The sequence below is a fragment of the Emydura macquarii genome, unplaced genomic scaffold (assembly GCF_026122565.2).
Source record: "Emydura macquarii macquarii isolate MOO-44397 ecotype Brisbane River unplaced genomic scaffold, CSIRO-AGI_Emac_v2 contig_3128, whole genome shotgun sequence".
Taxonomy (NCBI): Eukaryota; Metazoa; Chordata; order Testudines; family Chelidae; genus Emydura; species Emydura macquarii.
This window is the reverse complement of record NW_027133265.1, coordinates 2977081-2999354: the sequence shown is the minus strand read 5'-3', so window position 1 is coordinate 2999354 and position 22274 is coordinate 2977081. Positions and strand designations below refer to the sequence as shown.

The following is a 22274-nucleotide window of genomic DNA, read 5'->3' as shown; positions in this document are numbered from 1 at the left end:
CCAGAATATGAGAATTAGGAAACAGAACTGAATATGGAAAAGATCCATTTAGTTTATTGGTCTATCCTCCATTGCAGGATTGTTTCTTACAGTATATTCAAAGGAAGAGAGGAAAGAGTTGATAAGAAACTAGAAGGACTTTTAAAAGTGTTTTCTCCATTTTTCAATTCTCCAGTGACCTTAAGCTCTCCTTAAATTTGTTACAGTGGCTTGGTGAAACTTTATTTGAAAACATACCAATCTGCCTGAAGGATTTTTCCAAGCTTCTCACAGCTTTATTTCCCCCCATCTCCCATTCCCTCAGAATATAAATGAAATCAGTTAAAATGTCACAATCAACATAGAAATTTCACCCTAGAATTCAGTGGTGCCCAGGCTCATCTATACCATAAACCTCACTGCTCACTTTTTCCAGAACAATTTTCAAACCAAGAAAAAAAAAATAGAAGCCACTGTACAAGTAACAATTCAAATTTAACTCACAGGTCTATTAGATAAATCTTTATCTTTGAGGATAAATGGACATCCATATAAATGATGACTATTGAAATTATAACTTTAAAAAATGAAGCCTTTTCCTTGTTTGTTCTTTAGAAAGCATAGTATTTATTCAGAACTACCTGAAAATCCTACTCCTTTCAGTCATGGGCTTAGTCTCATTTTGTGTTTTTAAAATGTTCCAAGACATTACAATATTTGATTATTTTCAACATTTACTTTCATTAAAAACTAGAAGACAAATAGCTCTGATAAATGATCCAAATCCTAACTAAGTTCTTGAAACCAATATTAAAATAAGAACAACACAATCCCTAACTCTTTATTGCAATGGTGAAATTTAAGAGTATTTACTTTTCAGTGTATCTGTTCAACACTCATCTGATTGAGGAATGCACTTTAGCGGGTGCCTGAATCCACCCCTTGTTAGTAGTCCACACAAGCACGTGCTTTAATTTATTGACCATGTGCATAATTGCTTTCCTGAACAAAGGCCTACGAGAACAACATTATCTATTTATGCTTTAATTTCCAAAGTAAGAGCATGATACAAAACCCATTTAAATCAATGGAATTTGACTCAGGCCTTTGGAGCTTAAAATGAATAATGATAGAGAACAGCCTCACAGTGCAGTACTTGCATTTCTGGCAGTTCTTTATAGTGTTAGAAAGTTACAAGAATTATCCAACTACTATGCTTTCTAGCAGACTTTGCAGGTGGGAAGCACTCCAGAAGGACATCCTATTTATTTGCAAGTCAGCTGCTGTGGCAGAACTCCAGGTGTGGGAGCATACAAAAAGAATATCTTTCTTCTTTCAAATACAAGTAATCCTGTGGTAACAACTTTAAAGTCAAACAATTTTGTCACATTGCCATCATTAAAACCTGATTATCTTCATGGTAACTTCATGGCCAGACCTAGATTCTGTATCTCAGTGGATTTATTCTGGATTCACACCTGAGTTATGTGGGATCAGAATCTGACCGTCTAAATCCAGTACTTGATTTCTGTCTCCCTCTCCCAAGCATAACTCTGCTCACCTTCCAAAAGAAAAGAACTTTCACTGTTCTGCTGCTGCCTATGAAAATGTACTCCATGTCCCAAGCATATCAGAAGTACCACCAGTCCAAGGTTTCTGGGGAGGAACCATCCAGTTAATAGAACTCTTTGATTCATACCATTCAGAATGATATTGCTAATGTGAAATCATAAGAAGCCCATTTAAACTACTTGCAATCTTTGCCCTGCAGGTAGGCTTCATCCTGTAAAGACTTAGACACATGCTTAACTCTACTGAAAGGACTACTCACAGTGTGTAAAGTTAAAGACATCCATAGGGCTTTTCAGGATCAGGGTCTTAGTTGGCTAACAGTGATATTTAAATAGAAGCTGGACTTTATCCTTAAGTATCCAAATGCTCAGCATGCACATTGAATCACTATAGAGTTAATCAGCTAGTCATCACTACCATACCTTTCAAATAGCGTTTAGTATGAGATATGCCAGTCACTCAAGACCCACATCTACTTTCATCCCACACAGAACTGCTATTACATTATTACTCTAAATTACTGACAGCAGAGATGCTAACGAAACAAAAGCGACAGAAAATTGTTGACATGTCAACGAAATTATTCACATAGCAGTGCAAGCTTCCTTCTTTGCTTTATTTGGTCGTGTCCCTCCTTTTGCCTGTCATGACCACCTGACATTTCTAAAGGCCCTTATCTCTCATTTGGTTCCTGGAAGAATTTGAGCTCTAAACACCACTAATTTTGTTTGGGTTTTGTTTTGGGAATGGAGATAGAAGTGAAAAACTACTATTACATTTTAAAATTGAATCATTGTTCCATTTTCTCATGCTATTTAAGTCTTAGATTAAATTAAATTAAACACTTGGGTAACTAAACAGCTAGGGCCAGATTGTGACTGACTGCATGTCCACGCAACTGGGTCAGTGAGCAAATACCCATACATGGGCTACCTGAACCTGGGATCTAGTCATGTAGGAGCAAGTAGAGCAACTTGCCCCTTTACTCCTTCTTCAGAACCTCTCTACTCACTGGCTAGAATGGATGAGGTGGGGACAGGGGAGCTAATAATGTACTGCTGCTACTGGAGCAAAGAGGAAACAGGAGAAATTGTGGTCTACCCCTTATGCATCTCCCCTTGCTCAGTGCTGTATCTGAAGTCACAGGGTGAAAGTCAAGCCCCATTAAAGCCAGTGGCAAAACTCCTAGTGGCTCAATGTGATCACACTCTACCCTTAAACAGCAATAATGAGAGAATATCTGGTATGTGCTAGGTTTGATATGAAATGATTCAAAACTATAAGATTTTTTAAAAAGAAACCCAATGAGACAACAATATTTTAGCTGGGTTAATAAGGATAAATGAAGGGGTCTGAATTACATCACCTTGTAACTAAGTTTTATAAATATTTGATTTAATTATAAGTGCCCAGAACAGTAAAAAAGGGTTTGTTTTAAACTGACCTCCTTTTTGAACTACAGATCCAAGAGATACACTGAGAAGGTTAAAGATCTTGCTAGTAGTGCTGAAGAGGTTTGTATTTTAGAAAAGAACTTTTTGAAATGACCCTGAATGGGGATGAAATTCTTCTTTAGACACAGAAAGTCAGTATGACTTGAAAATGGAATTTCTGGGATTAAACGACATGAACTAGCACAGAAACATACAAATAGAATCATGAGTCTGATAAACCAGAAATCCTTCAGCTTCCTCCAGCTCTCCGGTTGCTAACCCTCCAAGATTGCCCTGAAATCTCCAGGAATTAAAGATTAATCTTTAATTAAAGATTGTGTCAGGTGATGAAAACTCTAGGAATACGTGAAATCAAAATTGGCAACCCTAACTCACATACAACAGTATTTCTGCTTTTCCTAAACAAAGTTCAAGACACATAGGGCCAGATTCACTCTTGCTGGTGCAAGAAGGTGTTAACTGGATGTCCGTCCCCCCTCCCGAGTTACACTTGAGGAAAGGCAGGAAGTGATAGGTGCTATTTGTCCTCATAGTTGCTGAAACTAGGAGTACAAGGGATGCTTGAAGTGCTTTCCATTATATACAGGGTGTATAGTTTGATTCAATGGCTCTCCCACTAAAAAAAGTTGTTCCAGCATCCTCACCTATTGGTTTGGGTCAGAGAAAGGTAGCTTTAAGATCTGCTGCACTTTTCTCAGGAATTATGCAGGCAGACGCTGCCTAGGAGAAGTGAGATTCTGGATTGCCATAACTCTCTCTCCTTACAAACTGGACAAACAAAAATTCCTCTATCCATAAGCCCAGGGCAGAGGAATGTTAGCTGAACAAATATAGGTGTCAGGTTTCCTGCCTGCTGGACAACAACCATAAAAGGAAGCTGATGTGGTGGGGAGAGGGTAACATTAAGCACAGTAGCACTAAGTACTGTGATATAGCGAGGACAGAAAGCTGTAGGAAAGTGATTTACGGCAGATACGTAAGCCTCAGAATGCTCAGAGCTCTGTTCCCTGCAGATTAGCTGAGTCTTGTTAGGGGGCAATTAGGAGCAGCTGAGCCAATTAGGGACCAGCCAGGTGCTCCATAAAAGCCCTCTGCCCCCAAACAGACAGTGCATGAGCTAGCAGGAGTAGGAGTGTGGAGTTGCAAGGAGGAACAAACCAGAGTGCAGAGATTCTGTGGAGGAACAGGCTGGAGGAAGGTACCAGGCTCAAGAAGCCAGAAGGAGGGGGAAAATTAGCCCAGGGGAAGAGAAGTATAGTTGGGAACACGGTGCCAGCAGCACCTAGCTGCTTCTCATAGGGCCCCTGGGCTGGGACCTGGAGGAGTGGGTGGGCCTGGGTCCCTACCCCCTCCTTGGGGAAGATGGGGTGACTAGAGATGCCCTGGCCCACTACAAGAAACCAGAGCGTGAGACCCGCTAGGGGGAAGTCGGCTGCCTGCCACAGTACCCAATCAGAAGGCACGGTGGCCAGAGGGGCTGATAGGCGTGGAGAGGATGTGGGGCTGATAAGAGCGACAGAAGGGAACTGAACTTTGTGCAGGACAATGTGGAGGCAGTACATGTCTCTTTGTTCAGAAATTACACAGGAAAGACAACATAAGCAATGACTAAATCAGAATACACTTTGAACAGAGCCCTTAAAAGCAATAAGGCAGTGCCCTTTTTTCCCATTCTTGACCTTCAGAAGCAATTGCTACTCGCTGAGATGGAAATCATAAGAGAGGGAAAGGAAAAATAATCTTTCCTCAAAGGCCTGGTCACCATGTTTTTCTATAAAGATTAACTCATCTTGACCAGCTACTGTATGTTAATTCATTGTAGTAACAAAGCAGTTTCTAATATAAAAATAGTCACAGGCCAAATTCTACCTTTCTAAATTATCCCCCCAATCCTCATTGATTTCAACAGGAGCTGCACAACAGAGACTAGAATTTGACCTACTAATATGACATGATTTTCCTACTCATGTGAACTGATTATTCTTTTGCTGTGTTACCAACACCTTCTACCAGTTACAGAACAATATTAGGCAAAACTGACTCTTATAGATAAGGACACTTTCACAAAATATTGACTGTTATTTTATGGGAACAAACTGGAGACAACAAGAAAATCACCACAAACCCAGGTAGTTTTTGTTTGTGACATACAGATTACATTTCTTACAGAAGCTGATACGGCCACTGCAGCATAGCCTTGGTACATATAATACAATAAAGTTATCACATTTAAATTAGCCTACCTTGACTGATGATGGGAAACAGAAACTGACTGTCTCTTAGTGAAATAAATACTTAGATATTTACAGTATGGCCAAATAGCAGAATTAAAACCAATTTTAAGAATAAGAAACAACAAAAAGAGAAGAAATATTTGCACTTAAGTATGAATAATTCAAGAATGCTCCCTTTCATTAAAACATCCCATTTGATGTATCCCGGGTATCATTAAGCTCTTTAATTTAAGTTGACTATGGTGCAATGCTTGCAACAACACCAGTGCATCATAGTAAAGGTTCAAAGGCCTGATCCAAAACCCAGGGAGGTCAATGGAATGTCTCCAAGAGTTTTTGAGAGACCTTGGCTGTTAGGAGGGATGAATGAGATTTGCCTAAGTAAAGACATCAAAATCGGATCACAGGTGCAGGGGTCCACCTATGGAAATATATTCTCTGGTGTCAGAAAGCTGTGTTAGACTGCATGAATATTGAGAGTATTGCAACATAGTGATCTGAGTTAACATGCATCAGATTGTCTAACTATGCTCCGAAAAATCTTATTGGTTTGATTTTTTTTTAAATTTAAATTTAATTTAAATTAATAATAATGTATAATTAATTAATATTTATCATGTTTAATTTATAATATATTTGTATATATTAATTGTACCATATATAATTATATGTGTATATATATAAATCATATAATATAATATAATACATAACAATTTATAATTAAAGTAATAATAATTTATAATGAATTAAATTAATAATTTATGTTTGTAATTCAATTAATTTAAATTCAAACGTAATTTAATTTAAAATATAGTGGATCAGTCTCATCCATGATGTAACTGCAGTGAAGTAAATGTAATTACACAAGAGAAGAACTTGCCACATCATACAGCCAATATCTCTGTCAAAGTAAAGCTATGCTAACTCTGGTATAGAGCTGCATTAGTTATGCATAATGCAAATAAACGCCTCCAAATGAACCAAAATGCATTTCTTTCCAGTAAAACATGTTTTCATTGGAAACCTATCAGACATTTGGAGAATGGGCTTTTGATTGAAAATCTAAAGCTCTTTAAAAAGCTACTATATTGGTCTGAGTAACATACACATTGATTTAACATGAAAATCACATTTTAAATTTATTGTTGATCTCATGAAAACAGATCAAATGGTTGATATACACATACTCTAAAAGCAATTGCTAATTATAAAATAATTTTATCAAATGATACTATTAATTTGCTTAATTCTTATGTTTGTTGGGCTGTACAATCCCATCTCCCCATCACAAAGGGCCCATCTTCATAGTTCAACTTCCCTCCCTCCCTCGTACAGAGCCCACTGCAAACCTGTATTTATGTGAATAACTCCATTTAAGTTATTGGGATCATTCATATAAATAAGAAATACTCATGCAGGGTCAACAGCTCAGAGAAGTGCAGAATTTAGTCCTACTTTTAATATATAGCACTTTTGTTTGTTTTTTTGCAGACAATCTGTTATCATCCTTTTGTTGGTGGTGTTGTTTTCAGGTGCTGCTGTAAGTGTGGGGAATCTCAATGGTGAGAAAACCAGGACAGTCATCTTAATGCCACCCCAGAGTAGGTGATAGGAGGGGGAGTCTCAGTCAGGGAGGGGAGTAGGAGATCCCTATCGCACAACACAGATATTCTGGCTGTGCACAAGGAGAGGATTTAGCACTCAAGGTTTATGGGCAGCTTTTTCAAAATTCACAAGTGCTAGCTGCCTTTTTGAATGTTCACATTCTCCTGTGTGGACAATTGCTAGTCTGTCAAAATTCTGCCAACAATCTAAATTTCAGAGGGACCAAATCATGCAAGACAAGTTTGAAAAAATGTCTCATGAATTTCACAAGTTTTGCCCAATTGCATTGCTAATGCCAGTATTTTTACCACAAGTGTCAACATCCGAGAAAGCAAACAGGATTGAGATAGGAAATCAAAGTGAATCATTTAATTGGGATGAGACAAAATAATAGTAAAAGACAAATTACACTTACAAGTTATTTTTAGATGTATGATATAAACGCTGGGTACTGGCCTGCATTCCTTCTGAACTAAAAACTCAGGTCTTGCCTACATAGGGAATTTATTGTAAACTAAGCTAATGTATTAATTAAAAGCTCGATAGGAATTCCACAATAATTCTCCATGTGAACATGCTTATTCAGAGTATCCACATGAGGCACTAGTGTGGAATAACTATGTAAGGAGGGTGGTGGGAGAACAAAGAAACGTGAAGAAAAATGGAAGTGGATTGGCAGCAGGGGAAGAAAGAGAAGAAAGGGAGAGGGGAAAAGGAAGGCAATAGAGAGTGTAGGTTGGGGGGGGGGGGAAGGTGAATCATATAAATGTAGGATTGGTAGGGACCTCAAGAGGTCATTTAGTCCATCCACCCGCACCAAGGCAAACAAGCATACCTAGACAATCCCTGACAGGTGTCTGTCTAACCTGGTCTTAAAAACATCCAATGATGGGGATTCCACAACATACCTTGGAAGCCTATTCCGGTACTTACCTACCCTTATCATTAGAAATTTTTCTAATATTTAACCTAAATCTCCCTCGCTACAGATTAAGCCCATTACTTCTTGTCCTACATTCAGTGGACACGGAGAACAGTTGATCACTGTCCTCTTTATAAACTGTCCTGAAAATATTTGAAGAGTGTTACCAGGTCCTCCCCCAGTTTTCTGTTTTCAATACTAAAAAAACTTCAGGTTTTTTACCCTTTCCTCATAGTCAGGTTTTCTAAACCTTTAATCATTTTGGTTGTTCTCCTCTGAACTCTCCAGTTTGTCCACATCTTTCTTAAATTGTGGTGCCAAAAACTGGACATGATACTCTAGTTGAGGCCTCATCAGTGCCAAGCAGAGCAAAAACTTACCTCTTATGCCTCAGATACGACATTCCTGTCAATAAACCCCAGATTGAATAAGAGCCAGCAATGTGATGCATTTGGAAAAAAGTCTAATATCAATCTGTGATCCACTATAATGCCCAGGTCCTTTTCTGCAGTATTACTGCTTAGCCAGTTATTCCTCATTTTATATTTGTGCATTTGATTTTTCCTTCCTAAATATAATATTTTGGACTTCTTTGTTAATTTTAACTTGTTGATTTCAAACCAATTCTCCATTTTGTCGAGGTCCTTTTGAATTTTAATCCTGTCCTCTGCAGTGCTTACAACTCCTCCCAGCTTGGTGCCATCCACAAATTTTATAATCAAACTCTCTCTGCTCCAAATCATTAATGAAATTATTGAATAGCACAGGACCCAGGAGAAACTCCTGTGGGATCTCTCAAGATATGTTCTCCCAGTTTGACAGCATACCCATTTATATTTATTTTTGAGTATGGTTTTTCAACCAGTTGTGCACCCACCACAATAGTTATTTCATCTAGGTTATATTTTCCTAGTTTGCTTATGAGAATGTCACGTGTTACTGTGTAAAAAGCCTTACTAAAAATCCATATATATCATATCTACTGCTTCCCTCAACTCTGCTAGGCTAGTAACCCTGTCAAAGAAGTAAATTAGTTTGATCTAGCATGATTTGTTCTTGATAAATATGTTGGCTATTACTTATCACTCAATTATCCTTTAGGTGCTTACAAATTGATTGTTTAATAATTTGTTCTAATAACTTCCCAGGTATCGAAGTTAGGCTGACTGGTCTGTAATTCCCTGGGTCCTCTTTGTTCCCCTTTTCTCAGACAGGTACTATGTTTGCCCATCTCCAGTCCTCTAGGACCTCACCCATACTCCATGAGTTCTTGAAGATAATCACTAATGTTTCTGAGATTGCTTTAGCTAGTTCCTTAAGTATCCTACAGTGAATTCTGTCAGGCCCTGCCAACTGAAACACATCTAAATATTCTTTAACATATTCTTTCCCTATTCTGGCTTGTGTTTCTTCCTCCTTGTTGTTAATATTAATTATGTTAAGCATCTGGTCTCAATTAACCCTTTTAGTGAAGACTGGAGCAAAATAGGACAAACATCTCAGCTTTCTTGGTGTCCTCCATTACTACTCCTTCCCTGCTAAGTAGTGGACCTATACTTTCCTTCATATTTCTCTTGCTCCTAATGTGTTTATAGAACCTCTTCTTATTGCCTTTTGTCTCTTGCTAGATGTAACTTATTTTGTGCCTTAGCCTTTCTGATTTTTTCCCTATATAATGGCCTTATTCTTTTTAACTCATCCATAGCAATTTGTCCCTATTTCCACTTTTGACAGGATTCCTTTTACATTTTTCAAGTCATTAAAGAGTTTAATTTGCTGATGTGCCTTAAATATTGTCTCTCTGAGAAACTGCCAGCTCTCTTTAATTCCTTATTCCCTTACATTTTCTTCCTATGGCACCTTACCTGCTAGCTCTCTGAGTTTGTTAAAGTTTTTTTGAAGTCCATTGTCCTTATTCTGCTGTACTTCCTCCTTCCTGTCCTCAGAATCATGAAATCTACTATTGCACCTGAATTGCCTTCATCTTCAGATTCACAACCAATTCCTCCCTGCTGGTCTGAATCAAGTTTAAAATGGCTGTCCCCCTGGTTATTTCCTCCATCTTCTGAAATAAGAAGTTTCTCCCAACACTTTCCAAGAACTTATTGGCCAGTGTGTGTTTTGCCATATTTTTTCCAACAAATGTCTGGGTAGTTAAAGTCCCCCCTTATTACCAGGTCTTGTATTTTGGATATTTCTGTTTTTTGTTCTAGAAATGCCTCATCTGTCTTCCTCCTGATTTGGTTGTCTACAACAGACCCCTACCAGGACATCACTCCTAATTCTTCCCCTTTTATCTTCACCTAAAGACTTTCTACTGGTCTGCCTCTCACCTCCTTCTGGACATCAGAAAAAGTGTATATTTGGAGACAGAGAGAGACAAAGCTAAATGAGGCAGAACTAGGAAACATTAGTTTACAATATATAAAAGGTAGGGACAATTGGCCCAGATGTTGGAATAGTTCTGTCAGATACATATGTGCTTCATAATTTGGGGTAAATGAGGAAAGGCAGAAATGGAGGAGTTGATAAGAAAAAGGAGTAGGAAAAAGGAAGGAAAGGGACATTCACAGCTTGTCACCTGCCTGGTCCTGGATTAAATACAATGAGAACATGGAAGCTTTATTTAATCTTCCGTGTGTTAGAAGTTTAGTTTCATATATTTTTGATCCGATGTTTCCAAGCCTTTGTGTCCAGGGTGACTAATCTCTTCACCAGCTAATTTTTTTCCAGACCAAAGGGAAAGAATAAAGTCACGTGTCCATAGTCCATTCGCCTTCCCCCCATCCAACTCCTCCCTCAACTAGAAAGTGGAAAATAACTTGTCAGGGAATCAGTTTACAGTTTATCAGGGGAATCAGTTTACAAAGTATTCATTCTTTTTTCCAAGTATTCATGTTAGGGGATGAGGCTCAGCTGAGGAGAATGTATGCAGCTATGGAGAGCTCCACTGGGATCACTAGAACTAAGCAATTTATTTTGCATTGTACAGCTCCAAACTGCACAACCAGAGTGTCCAAGCATCTGAAGGACCTTAAAATGGGCAGGAATTTTAAAAAAGTGGACACTGGTGACCTTTTAAGACTCATAGTTCTTTCCACAAATCCGCCGACTTGCTTCCTCTGCCCCATCCCTCTTCAGAAGCTGCTGGAAACGCTCATTAGTAAAAATTGTGTGCTGTAAACCTGCTTAGATGACTGATTTCAGACTGTTAAATACAAACATCAGGATGCGGGCACAGATTCTTGGCCCCTGCTCCGGCTGTTTTGAGGTGCTCAGAATCAGCCCCTACTTCCCCAAGTCTGGGGATCACCAAGCTTTTTAGCCTGAAGCAGAGTGTAGCTGTGGTGTAGCTGAGGATCTAGCCTCTGAACTCCAAGGTACATCTACACGGCAAAACAAAACAACCCCACTGCAGCAAGTCTCAGAGCCCAGGTCAACTAACTCAGGCTCACACAACGGGGCTAAAAATAGTAGTGGCAACAGTCCTGCTTGGGCTTTGAAACCTGGTGAAGGTGGTTGGTCTCAGAGCAGGAATGTCTATACTGATATTTTTAGCTCTGGCGGGAAAGCCCAGTGAACCCAAGTCAGTTGATGTGAGCTCTGAAACTTGCTGCTGCCAGACTTTCTTGTAGTATAGGTGTATGCTAAGGGTTTGATACAACTCACACTGGGATTAGCGAAAAGCCTCCATTGACTTCAACAGGAGTTGGGGTCAAATCCTTAATTAGCAGGGCTGGATATCAAGGTAATTATTACAGAATCGCACTTAAAACCACATAGATCACACTTTAAGACAATACAACAGCTGAAAAGCAATCCATGGGAAAGGCTCTACAGTAGCCAGATGGGGGTTCCTGTGCAAAAAGACATTATGAGCAGCTCCTATGATTGCTGCTGAAATAATGGGATCTGACAATCCAGATGATAAGAATCTTGAACAATTTACTGATTTCATAGAAAATAAAGTTCCCGTGCTGTGAGATTTGCACATAAAGGAACATTGTGACTATAGGATAGATTGTGCCACCCTTGCTCAGGCTGAGTAATATCCTTTACTGATTTCAGGGGGACTGCTATATAGGGAGTAATGCCCTACTCACTGCAAGCAAGGGAATCAGAATCTGGCCCTATGTCATTAGCTTCTTTTTGAAATTAAAATAAATAAATGAAGATATAAAAGTGCTACAGAATCCCAGAGAAGCCCCTTCCAACAGACTCAAACCAAAATTTTAACCGTTTCATTAATAAATTCAGGAGAGGAAAAAAAGGCTATTAAAAATAGTATGCGCAAAGGAAGATCTAATTATTGATGGACACAACCTACTGATTTTTTCTCAGAGAATCCAATCACCCAACAATGCAAGGAAGAATTTAAAAAAAAAAAAAAAAAAAAAAAAAAAAAATTTTACAAATGGAGCGAGCACAGCCTCAAACTTGCATTTGGCTGAATTCCATGTTTAGTTTAGAGAGAATTTCTTATTGCAGAAAGGTTAAAAAATGGCAATCTCACTGATTTTAAAGTTAAAGACCACCACCACTACATTGGATCCTGGCTCTATAGAACGATACGCATTTTCATTCCTCTTTGAAATCCTAATTGCATAGGAAGCCAAGATCTGCATGCAGAGAGAGGTCTGTCTGCCTCTCTCATGGATATGGGTATAGTCGCCTCTGTGGCAGTGCTACCCCTATTCTCTGGGATCCTGCGGAGGGCACCCTGAGGGCTTGGGACACTGTGCATGCAGTGATAGTAGAAAGGAGTGAGCCAGGAAGGAATAGGCAGGCTGGGACTAAGGATAATGTGCATTGTCACCCCTCATTAGACTTGCAGAGATTTCCTCAGAAAAGTAATAGTCTCAGGTTCTCAGTGTGCTGGTGCCAGACACAGCAAGAGGAGGCTCAGAGAGTTAGGCTCCCATGAAACCAAGAAAGTGAAGGGAGGGTTAAAACACTCAGACAGTAGAGAGGCATCAAGCCTCTACGTAGATGATCCCCGTCTCCTCTGGTGCTCTGGGATCTGTAGATTTTGTTGACTGGACCCACAGCCTGGACAACAGGGAGATGGAGTGAAAGAGACACAATGGAATGATTTGGAAGGAAACTCCAAGAGAAGAATCTTCTAGCTTAGCTCCCTCCCTGAGGAGGATGCGATCTAGCCCACTCTTCTCAGATGGATAAATATGAACTGCACATGTTAAATATTCTACTTTTGTTTTCCCTCTACTTCACCAATATATGGCCTTCTATCTGGAAGCTATAACTTGTTAATCAAAATGGAAAATATGAAAAGATCCTAACAGAACCAAGTCCTGATCCCATTTATGACAGTAGAAAAAAGCCCTCAGTGGCACTAGGTTTTATACTTTATGATGTTCTCTTACAGGACCCCATAAATATATCATCAAATATTTTTCATGCACGGCACTCGTAAGCAATTGTGTACAGTCCTGAAAACAAAACAAACAAAAGATAAATAAATAAAATACCGTGAGTGCCTCTTCTGTGCACTGTTCTCTCTGCACCGGCATGACTGGAAATTCAAGGAGGGATTTCACTGTCTTCCTTTTGGCTTTTTCCATTTGAACATTCGTAAAATAGTTGACAGCAGCAAACTCAATAAGAGCAGAGAACACAAAGGCAAAGCAGACAGCTATGAACCAGTCCATGGCAGTGGCATAGGATACTTTTGGCAACGAATGCCTTGCACTGATGCTCAACGTTGTCATTGTCAAAACTGTTGTTATTCCTTCAAAGCAAAGAAACAAAGCAAAATTAATTGCTCTATCCATGTAGATCAGAGTGGGAATAAAAAAAGAAAATCAAAGCCATCTAGTAGTTTTCCATTTGTGATTGCAAAAATCTAATATCAACACATGTGCAATTAAACTGCAGATCTCAAGATAGTCATTTAACTGAATATGCCACTTAAATTATTTTGCCAGGGGATAATGAGGAAAAAGAAACTCAACATTAATTTTTTTTAAAATAGCACTAGCTATCCTTACAGCTTTAAAACAAAATAGGCCAGAACAATTTCTGAAAAAACACCACTATGCTGTGCTTGGCCTTGCAGTCCAGGGGTAACATAACTCTAGTACCATGAGAGGATCTCATTTTACATCCCAAATTCAGACTAATGCTCCCATGCTCGCAAAGGGTGTGAAGACCTAGATCACTCAATCCCTCATGAAAAGAGAGCACCTTGTATTGCTCTCAACCAAATGTCTATGGGCGTACAGGAACGGTGGTTGGACTTGATATTCCAGTCTTTATTCTGGCAAAACTCCCATTGAAGCCAATGGGAGACTTGCCTGAGTAAGGATTGCAGAATTAAGTCCTTGATGGGCTGAGACTTCTTGATTTGTGTGCAACTGTGATCATCCACATTGATGAGTTTGCTCAACATGGAACATCTAAGAGGAAATTAGGGGCAAAATAAGTGAATCCTAAAGATACATCTTACATAAAAATATGATTGAGCTGCATTATGCAGAAAAGGAATTTATCTGACAGGAGGAGAAAGACAATTACTTTGTATAGGGATTTATGCATTTTATACCTAATAGAAGGGCTTTGCCACTCTCAAATAATGCATTAAACTCTGGCTCATGACAACATACTACCATTTGCCACCATGAATTAATTATATATATATATATATATATATATATATAGTTTATATTATATAAATACCTCAAAGTGTTACTGCTCCTCAGATGGAATGCATAGCCATATGAAAAGCCATGAGTGAATTGTGCAGGTAATCCGAAACTCACAGCAATAAAACCTTTGTACCTCCACTTATCAGCATTTTTTCTACATAGGAATGGTATATTATATAATTTCATGCAGCAGGTTAGTATTCGATATTTCCTTTTAAAGCATTATACTGTAATATATAGTACTGTACTCAGGCTAAAAAAGAGAAATATCAAATCTTCAAGAGTCTCAGTCAAACATGTTTTTCACCTATCCTGTCTATAATCCAGATAGAAATAGCGCCATTAAGATTAAAGAAAACAATCTATTTTGGTGCTCAGAAAAATTGGAGTATTGTCGTGCTGGAAACGTTGTTATTTAACAAAGCACCACAACCCTATCTTTCTCCTAGAAGTATGGAGATGAAACTCTGATATCATCTGAAAGAGTACAATTTTAATTAAAATCTACATGCATGAAGGTTTCATCTGAGCTCAAAAACTACTTCATAGTAATACTTGAAATGCAAACACATATAGTATAAAGCCAAGGTGTATACTTGCTTTCTTATGTTATGCAAAGTATCCTAAGAACTGTTAAAGCTTCAAAAAAAATCCCACTTCTTTCAACACAAAATATACCGCTTGTACTATGAATATTTAACAGGATACCCAGTGATTACAAATGGAGCTTTCTTTACTCTTCACTCTATTTATGAAAACAAAAAACTGTACCCATTTTTGGCTCAGTATGTGGTTTATACAATTGAGAAGAATTTCTCACCATGTATGATGATGAATTCTATTTGAAAATAAAGTTTTTAATGGATAGTAAAATTCCAGAGCTCATGTTGGTTGGCCCCATTTATTTTGAAAAATAACAATCATATATATAAATGCTCCACCCAGATAAAATTATACAGGGTATTTGGAGAACAAAAGGTAGTCACCAATCCAGACTGTATAACAGGCTGAATAACGAACCTAGGAAGGTTGCCCTGCTGCATGAGAGCAAAAAGAAAAAAAAAGCATTTTCTTGGAACGAGAGGAAAGTTAACCCAAGTTAAACCCAACAAGAAAAATACAATTCATTGTGAGCTTGCAGCTCTCTTACACAAAAAGGTGCTGGGGGACACACTGATGTGGGTGATGGGATTTTCCCAGGCTAAAGTCATTTAGCTATTAAAGAAATTTCTATGAAAATCATTTTTCTGAGGAAGATGACTCTGTTTTCCAAGACCCAGTGGTTTAGCTGATATGCCTTTACAGATGGCATTATTAATATGTTGATTAGCAAAGGAAGATGCTGACCTTTCTTAAGCATCCTTCTCAAGATGACACCACTTAATTCTGGAGTGAATGTCAATTATTTCCCAGAATCAAACCTCTACTAATGGGGAAAGAGATTAAGAAACCAGTAGCTATTAAATTGCAGGTGCCTTGGTCGTCAGTGGCACCCTGGGTAGGTTCCGACTTAAACAACTAATCAACAATTGGAAGAAAACCTAGAGATGTTGAGAAGGGAATAAAATAAAATAAAATAGGGTTGACCAGGCAGAAGTTCTTCCCCAGAACAATTTCAAAGTGTCAGATGCAATTTTCTGTAAGATTTTAACATATTTCACAATCAAGATTGTATGCAAAAAAATCCAAGCTCTCAACTGCTCTTTATGCTGAAGTGTATAATAGGCTAACTTTCCAGGAGTAGCAAATTGTGTTCCATTAAAATGTTAATAGACATGCACCAAAATTACAGGGCCCTAAACACACCTGTACATTTCCAAGCAGATGTACATATAAGCATTTTTTTTAAAGTATCAGCATAGTAAGCAAAAGCATAAAAACCCTAAAACTATGCAGACTATTTATCCCCCTTTCTTAAGGAACACTGATCTCCTATGTCCACCAGAAGCAGCTCTCCCAAAACTCCACCTAAACTGTAGAATCCCATACCAGGTATGTAAAAATCAGACCTTTTATATATATTTTATTGTAGGATTTTGGCACCAAACTTATAAAATAACAACACAAATACTACTGTGCATGTTTCTGTTATTTATCAGCATTACAAGAGGTCTGGCTAGTATATAATGTGAGCCATACTAGGCAGTAAAATTCCCAGGGGTTTCTGTGGCTTGCAGAACTCAATTCTATAGACCAATGAATTGGCCTCTAGAAACAGTGAACTTTGTCTTCCCATGGTAACTAGCATTAATGCAAGATCAGAATTCATCGTGGCCAATTATTTAATCTTTTATAATCCAGTTATACTTTTGCCCTTCACAACATCCTGTGGCAACAAGTACCACAGGTTCACTGTGCATAGTGTGAAGAAGTTTCTTTTCAACCTGATGCCTATTAATTTCATTGGGTGACCCCTGGTTCTTGTGTTATGTGAAGGGGTAAAAAACACTTCCTTATTCACTATCTCCACACCATTCATGATTTTATTAGATCTCTATCATATCCCCTTTAGTCATCTTGTTTCTAAGATGAACAATCTCAGTCTTTTTTTAATCTCTCCTAATATGGAAAGCATTTCCATAACCTTAATAATTTTTGTTCCTTAGGAATTGGAACAAGTACAGAGAAGGGCATCTTTTTGGGGATTTGGTGACCAGAACTGCACTCAGTATTCAAAGTCTGGGCATATCATGGATTTATATAGGGGCATTATGAGATTTTCTATCTATCACTTTCCTAATGGTTCCTAATATTCTGTTAGCTTTTTTATCTGGCCTTCATCATTTGTTCTTTTATATGCAAATAAAATGGAGAGTGTATACTTAGTGAATTTTTAGACTGCTGTGCTAAACCAGATAAGGGCTGCTTTACTTTAAGTGATAAAAAATATATAAGAATGGCCATGCTAAGTCAGACCAATGGTCCATCTAGCCTGGTACCTGTCTTGGTGCTTCAGTGGGAATGGATAGAACACGTAATAATTAAGTGATCCATCCCATTGGCCATTCCCAGCCTCTGGCAAACAGCAATCCCTGCCTATCCTGACTAATAGTCATTGATGGATCTATTCTCCATGAATTTATCTAGGTTTTCTTTTTTAACCCCATTATAGTCTTGGCCTTCACAACATCCTCTGGCAAGGAGTTCCATAGGTTGACTGTGTATTGTGTGAAGAAATATTTCCTTTTGTTTGTTTTAAACCTGCTGCCTATTAATTTAATTTGGTGACCCCTAGTTTTTGTGTTATGAGAAGGATTAAATAACACTTCCTAATTTACTTTCTCCACACCAGTCATGATTTTATAGTCCTCTATCATGTCCCCCCTTAGTCATCTCTTTTTCAAGATGAAAATTCCCCATCTTATTAATTTCTCCTCATATCAAAGTTTTTCTATACCCTTAATAATTGTTGTTGGCCTTTTCTGTACCTTTTCCAATTCTGATGTATCTTTTTTGAGATGGGGTGACCAGATCTGCACTCAGTATTAAAGATGTCGGCGTAGCATGGATTTATGAAGAGGCAATACAATATTTTCTGTCTTATTATCTATCCATTTCCTAATAATTCCCATCTTTGTTAGCTTTTTTGACTGCCACTGCACACTGAGCACGTTTTCTGAGAACTATCCACAGTGATTCCAATATCTTTTTCTTTTTCTTATTTTATATGTATAGTTGGGATTATGTTTTCCAACATTGATTATTTTGCATTGATCAGCATTAAATTTCATCTTGCATTTTGTTGCCCAGTTACCCGGTTTTGTGAGATCCCTTTGTAACGCTTCACAGTTTGCTTTGGACTTAATTATCTTGAGTAGTTTTGCATCATCTGCAAATTTTGCCACCTCTCTGTTTAATCCCTTTTTCCAGGTAATTTATGAATATGTTGAACAGTACTGGTCCCAGTACAGACCCTTGGGGGACACCACTATTTATTTATTTCCATTCTGAAAACTGACCATTTGTTCCTATATTTTAACCAGAGGACCTTTCTTTTATCCCATGATCGCTTACTTTGTTTAAGAGACGTTAGTGAGGGGCCTTGGTGAGGGTTTTTTGAAAATCTAAGTACATTATATTCACAATATAGGGATCACTCTTGTCCATGTGCTTGTTGACCCCCTGAAAGAATTCTAATAGTTTTTTGAGGCATGATTTTCCTTTGCAAAAACCACATTGACTCTTCCCCAACAAATTGTATTCATCTTTGCGTCTGAAAATTCTGTTCTTTACTATAGTTTCAACCAATTTGCCTAGTACATAGCCTTCGATTGTAATAGTGTGAATCTGAATCCTTTACACACCATCAGTGAGATGTTGCTTAGGCCATGAACAAGGCTCAACCATCCCAGTCTATTCTAGGCTGCTCTTTTCATGTCCTTTATGTTGTTACGTCTGAGTAGTGGTTGACAGAGGGTTCTTTCAGTTGACCCATCACATGTTTCTCCACCTCCTCAATTGCACAGCTGCCATGACAGATGTTCTAGATTATTCTTAACACACATCCCAGATATTTCCATCTTCTTTTCTGGATAACTTTGGAAAAGAGGAGCTCCTGAACTCTGAGGAATTTCACCAATTTTTATAAATTAAATCAATTTCATACTTAGTATTTTCCTGAACTATTTGAACATCTGTCTGTATCTCTGGGAGATTTCCAGCTTTCACATCTATATATTAGGATGGAAATAATATTTCTATCTTATGTTGATGATTCATAGTTTTGTCTTGAAGTTGTAGATTTTAAATGGCCAAATCTTGTTTAAGATGGTCAATGCAGATGCAGCTTTTTAGTCTAGGGTGCCACGTGGAAAATGCTGCTTAAATTTGAAATTCATAGCAAATCCCCCCCCCCCCCTTCCTCCCTCCCGGAAATGGTTTAATGAATTTTAATATGGGGATTAACCCCCAAGTGTGATTTTAGGAGGGGGATGTGGTATTATGCAGTGGTAACTTTGAGAATTATGGATGCTTTTATAAAGTTATGTCAAAAAAATTTCATAAATTTCATGTAACAGTCAAAGTAATGATTCTCTCTTAACATGTGTATACACTAATTTTATCCTATATTGATTTCATTATGGCAAATTTACTTTAAATATGCTCTCTGCTTGTTCTTTTATATATATATAGTGTGTGTGTGTGTGTGTGTGTGTGTGTGTGTGTGTGTGTGTGTGTGTGTGTAATTTATGATCTGCTTACACCATGTAATATCTAAAAAAATTAGCTTATTTCAACATCATATTTTACAGCTACAAAACATGGACAAAGAGCGTTTTCATTTCAGCTAGATATGATAGTCCAGCAGACTCCCTCAATTCCAGAAGGCAGCTTTTGCACAGTGCTAGCTCAGGCTCAAAGAAAGTAAAGACAATCACTTGCAATTCATGCAATGTGCCAAGACATACTGGAGTACAACACTTATGATAGATGCTCCACATCTAATCTTGTGGGCAAAGTAAAAAGTAACTGGTATACAGATGTGGAGGCTTGCTGACAGCCACCAACCTTGATCTGCAATGGATAATTTTAAGATGCTGCCCAACCAAGTTATGTGAGGCAAGTTTGAAATGGTAAATGCTCAGCAAATACCAGGATGGACATCTTTTAATGTGATGATTTCATCTGCCATACCAAAAGTCACATCTACTGGGCACTCTCCAATGCAGCCAGTATCACCTACTGAATGGAGTATAGTTTTCACTGTAATGAAGAATGTCAGAAAGATGTCCAGGACTCTTGGCCAAGATTATAGTGTCCTGATACTTGATAGGGCTATATATTGTGAGAGCAAAGAGATCCGGTGGAGATACCCAACAGAATTTCAGAAAACAATCTTAAGATTAGGTAGTTTACTGTGTGGAAACATTTCTTGCTGTAATTCGAAAGAATTATGAAGACAGTGGTCTTGAAGACATCCTCATAAAATTGCAGGCATCTGATAGCAACACAGCAAGCAATCTACTTAAATGCAAATCATACAACTGTGGAGTAAGGACCCATAATCTTGTAAAGGAGGCTTTGTCCAGACTGCAGTGGCAAGCATTGTAAATTGGTACAAGACAATGAGAGTAACTGTGATGTAGACGTCACCAAACATCAAGCTCCAAGAATGTCAAAATGTGGTATCAAACAACGATGCAATAAATCTAATAGTAACATTTTCCCAGCTCAGTGACCTCCTCAAAAAGGTACAGGATGTATTGCACAAACTCAGTTTTGGAACACCAACTTCCAAGACCTTTGCATTCCGGGATGATTACATCAAAATTGTGAGCATCCTAATGCATTTTGTTAGAGCAGAACATGAAAGCAACTGGGACCTGCATCTTGCAGCAGTTGTAGAGATGCTACCACACCTACTGTGCCTGCTGGGTATCTGAGAACATCAGTGATACGAAGCTTCTGCTAGATTATGCCCCCAAAGGTCATGAGCGGTTTGTGCATGGAAAATCATGCTGTGGCTTGGTCTAGCAATCAATTCAGCTGAGTATGGACAGACGTGGCACTCAAACAAACAGTAAATTGTGATAGTAAAGTAAATATGGGTATAGTTGGCTAGCTGATTCATCACTGCTCATAAGCACTCAGCTATCACAACTTCCATGAAAGTAATGTGTGATATGGTAGACTCAGATGGCAAACATGAGGAGTCATGCACTATGATGAAAAAGATGTAGATAAGATTGTTGACACCATCACCATCACCAACTCCAAGACAAAGTTATTTGATTTGAATGCTGATATAACAGACTCACCAACATTGCAATTGACATTGTTGCACCCGCAGAGGTTACTACCAAACTCGTTACTGAGAATGATACAGGAATCAAAGCAATGAAACAGTTTGAAGATGACAAATTAAATTCAAATATCAGTGAATTCTTTGAATCACTGAACAAGCTCAACATCAAGACATTAGCATCACTAAGAAAAAGATCAAATCTAAAGTTAGTAGTGACTATCAATGCAGACAGAGAGTTGCTTAGCAATCTTGTAGTAGCCGCACAGACAAGAGAGATTGATCTGAAGGAAGTTTTCACACCTGAGCTTTCCACAGTTCCATACCCTCTAGCACATTCTGATCGTATCATGAACAAAAACTGCAAAGAGTAAACAATTGCCTGTATTAGAAAAAGAAACAGTCAACGTATCCAATATGCCCAGAGCTTGGATAATATAGCTGTTATACAACTGGTGATGCAAAAAGGTGTAACTAGCTTTGCAGAACTTGCTGAATTGGGCTTCAGAATAGTACGCCAGCCTCTATAGTTATGAGAGCCGCAAAAAAGTATATATAGTCTTCGATCAATATGACGTCAAGGATTCAGTTAAGGCTTTTGAGATACACAAAAGCAATCCTCACAAAGCAATGAAGTCAAAATTCATGGTTCCAAAACACCCATCCCAAATCAGTGGAGTAAGTTCATTGGAAAGCCCAAAAATAAAGCACATCCAGTTAAATTTTTATCAGAATCATGGCATGATATGGCAGAACTTTACTCGGCCCAGCTCAGAAAATGGTTATTGCAGGTAGATTCAAGGATGGCCTCACTGCTCATATGATCACATCAGATGGAGTTGTAGATGAAGAATATCTATTCTCATTTCATGAAGAAACAGATACTCAGCCTCTACTTCATGTTGCACATGCTTCACAATACCCTTGTGCAGTGGTGTGGTCTCCAGATAATGACATTGCAGTTCTCTGTGTACATTTGATTCACAAGTAAACAGCTGAAGATCTTTGGTTTCATACTGGTATGAAAGATAAAGCCAGATTTATACCAACCTACATGATAGCAGCTTAACTTGGCCAACAACTATGCAGAATGTTGCCAGC

General features: G+C 38.2%; 1 protein-coding gene across 2 annotated transcripts in view; it reads right to left on the bottom strand.

Moving 5' to 3' along the window:
- Positions 1–22274, bottom strand: part of GABRA4 (gamma-aminobutyric acid type A receptor subunit alpha4) — a 60525-nt gene that overhangs the window by 17595 nt on the left and 20656 nt on the right. For both annotated transcript variants that reach the window (XM_067531280.1, XM_067531279.1), the window contains exon 8: positions 13256–13515. In XM_067531280.1, the coding sequence (XP_067387381.1) occupies positions 13256–13515 (260 nt within the window). The remainder of the gene's footprint in view (positions 1–13255; positions 13516–22274) is intronic.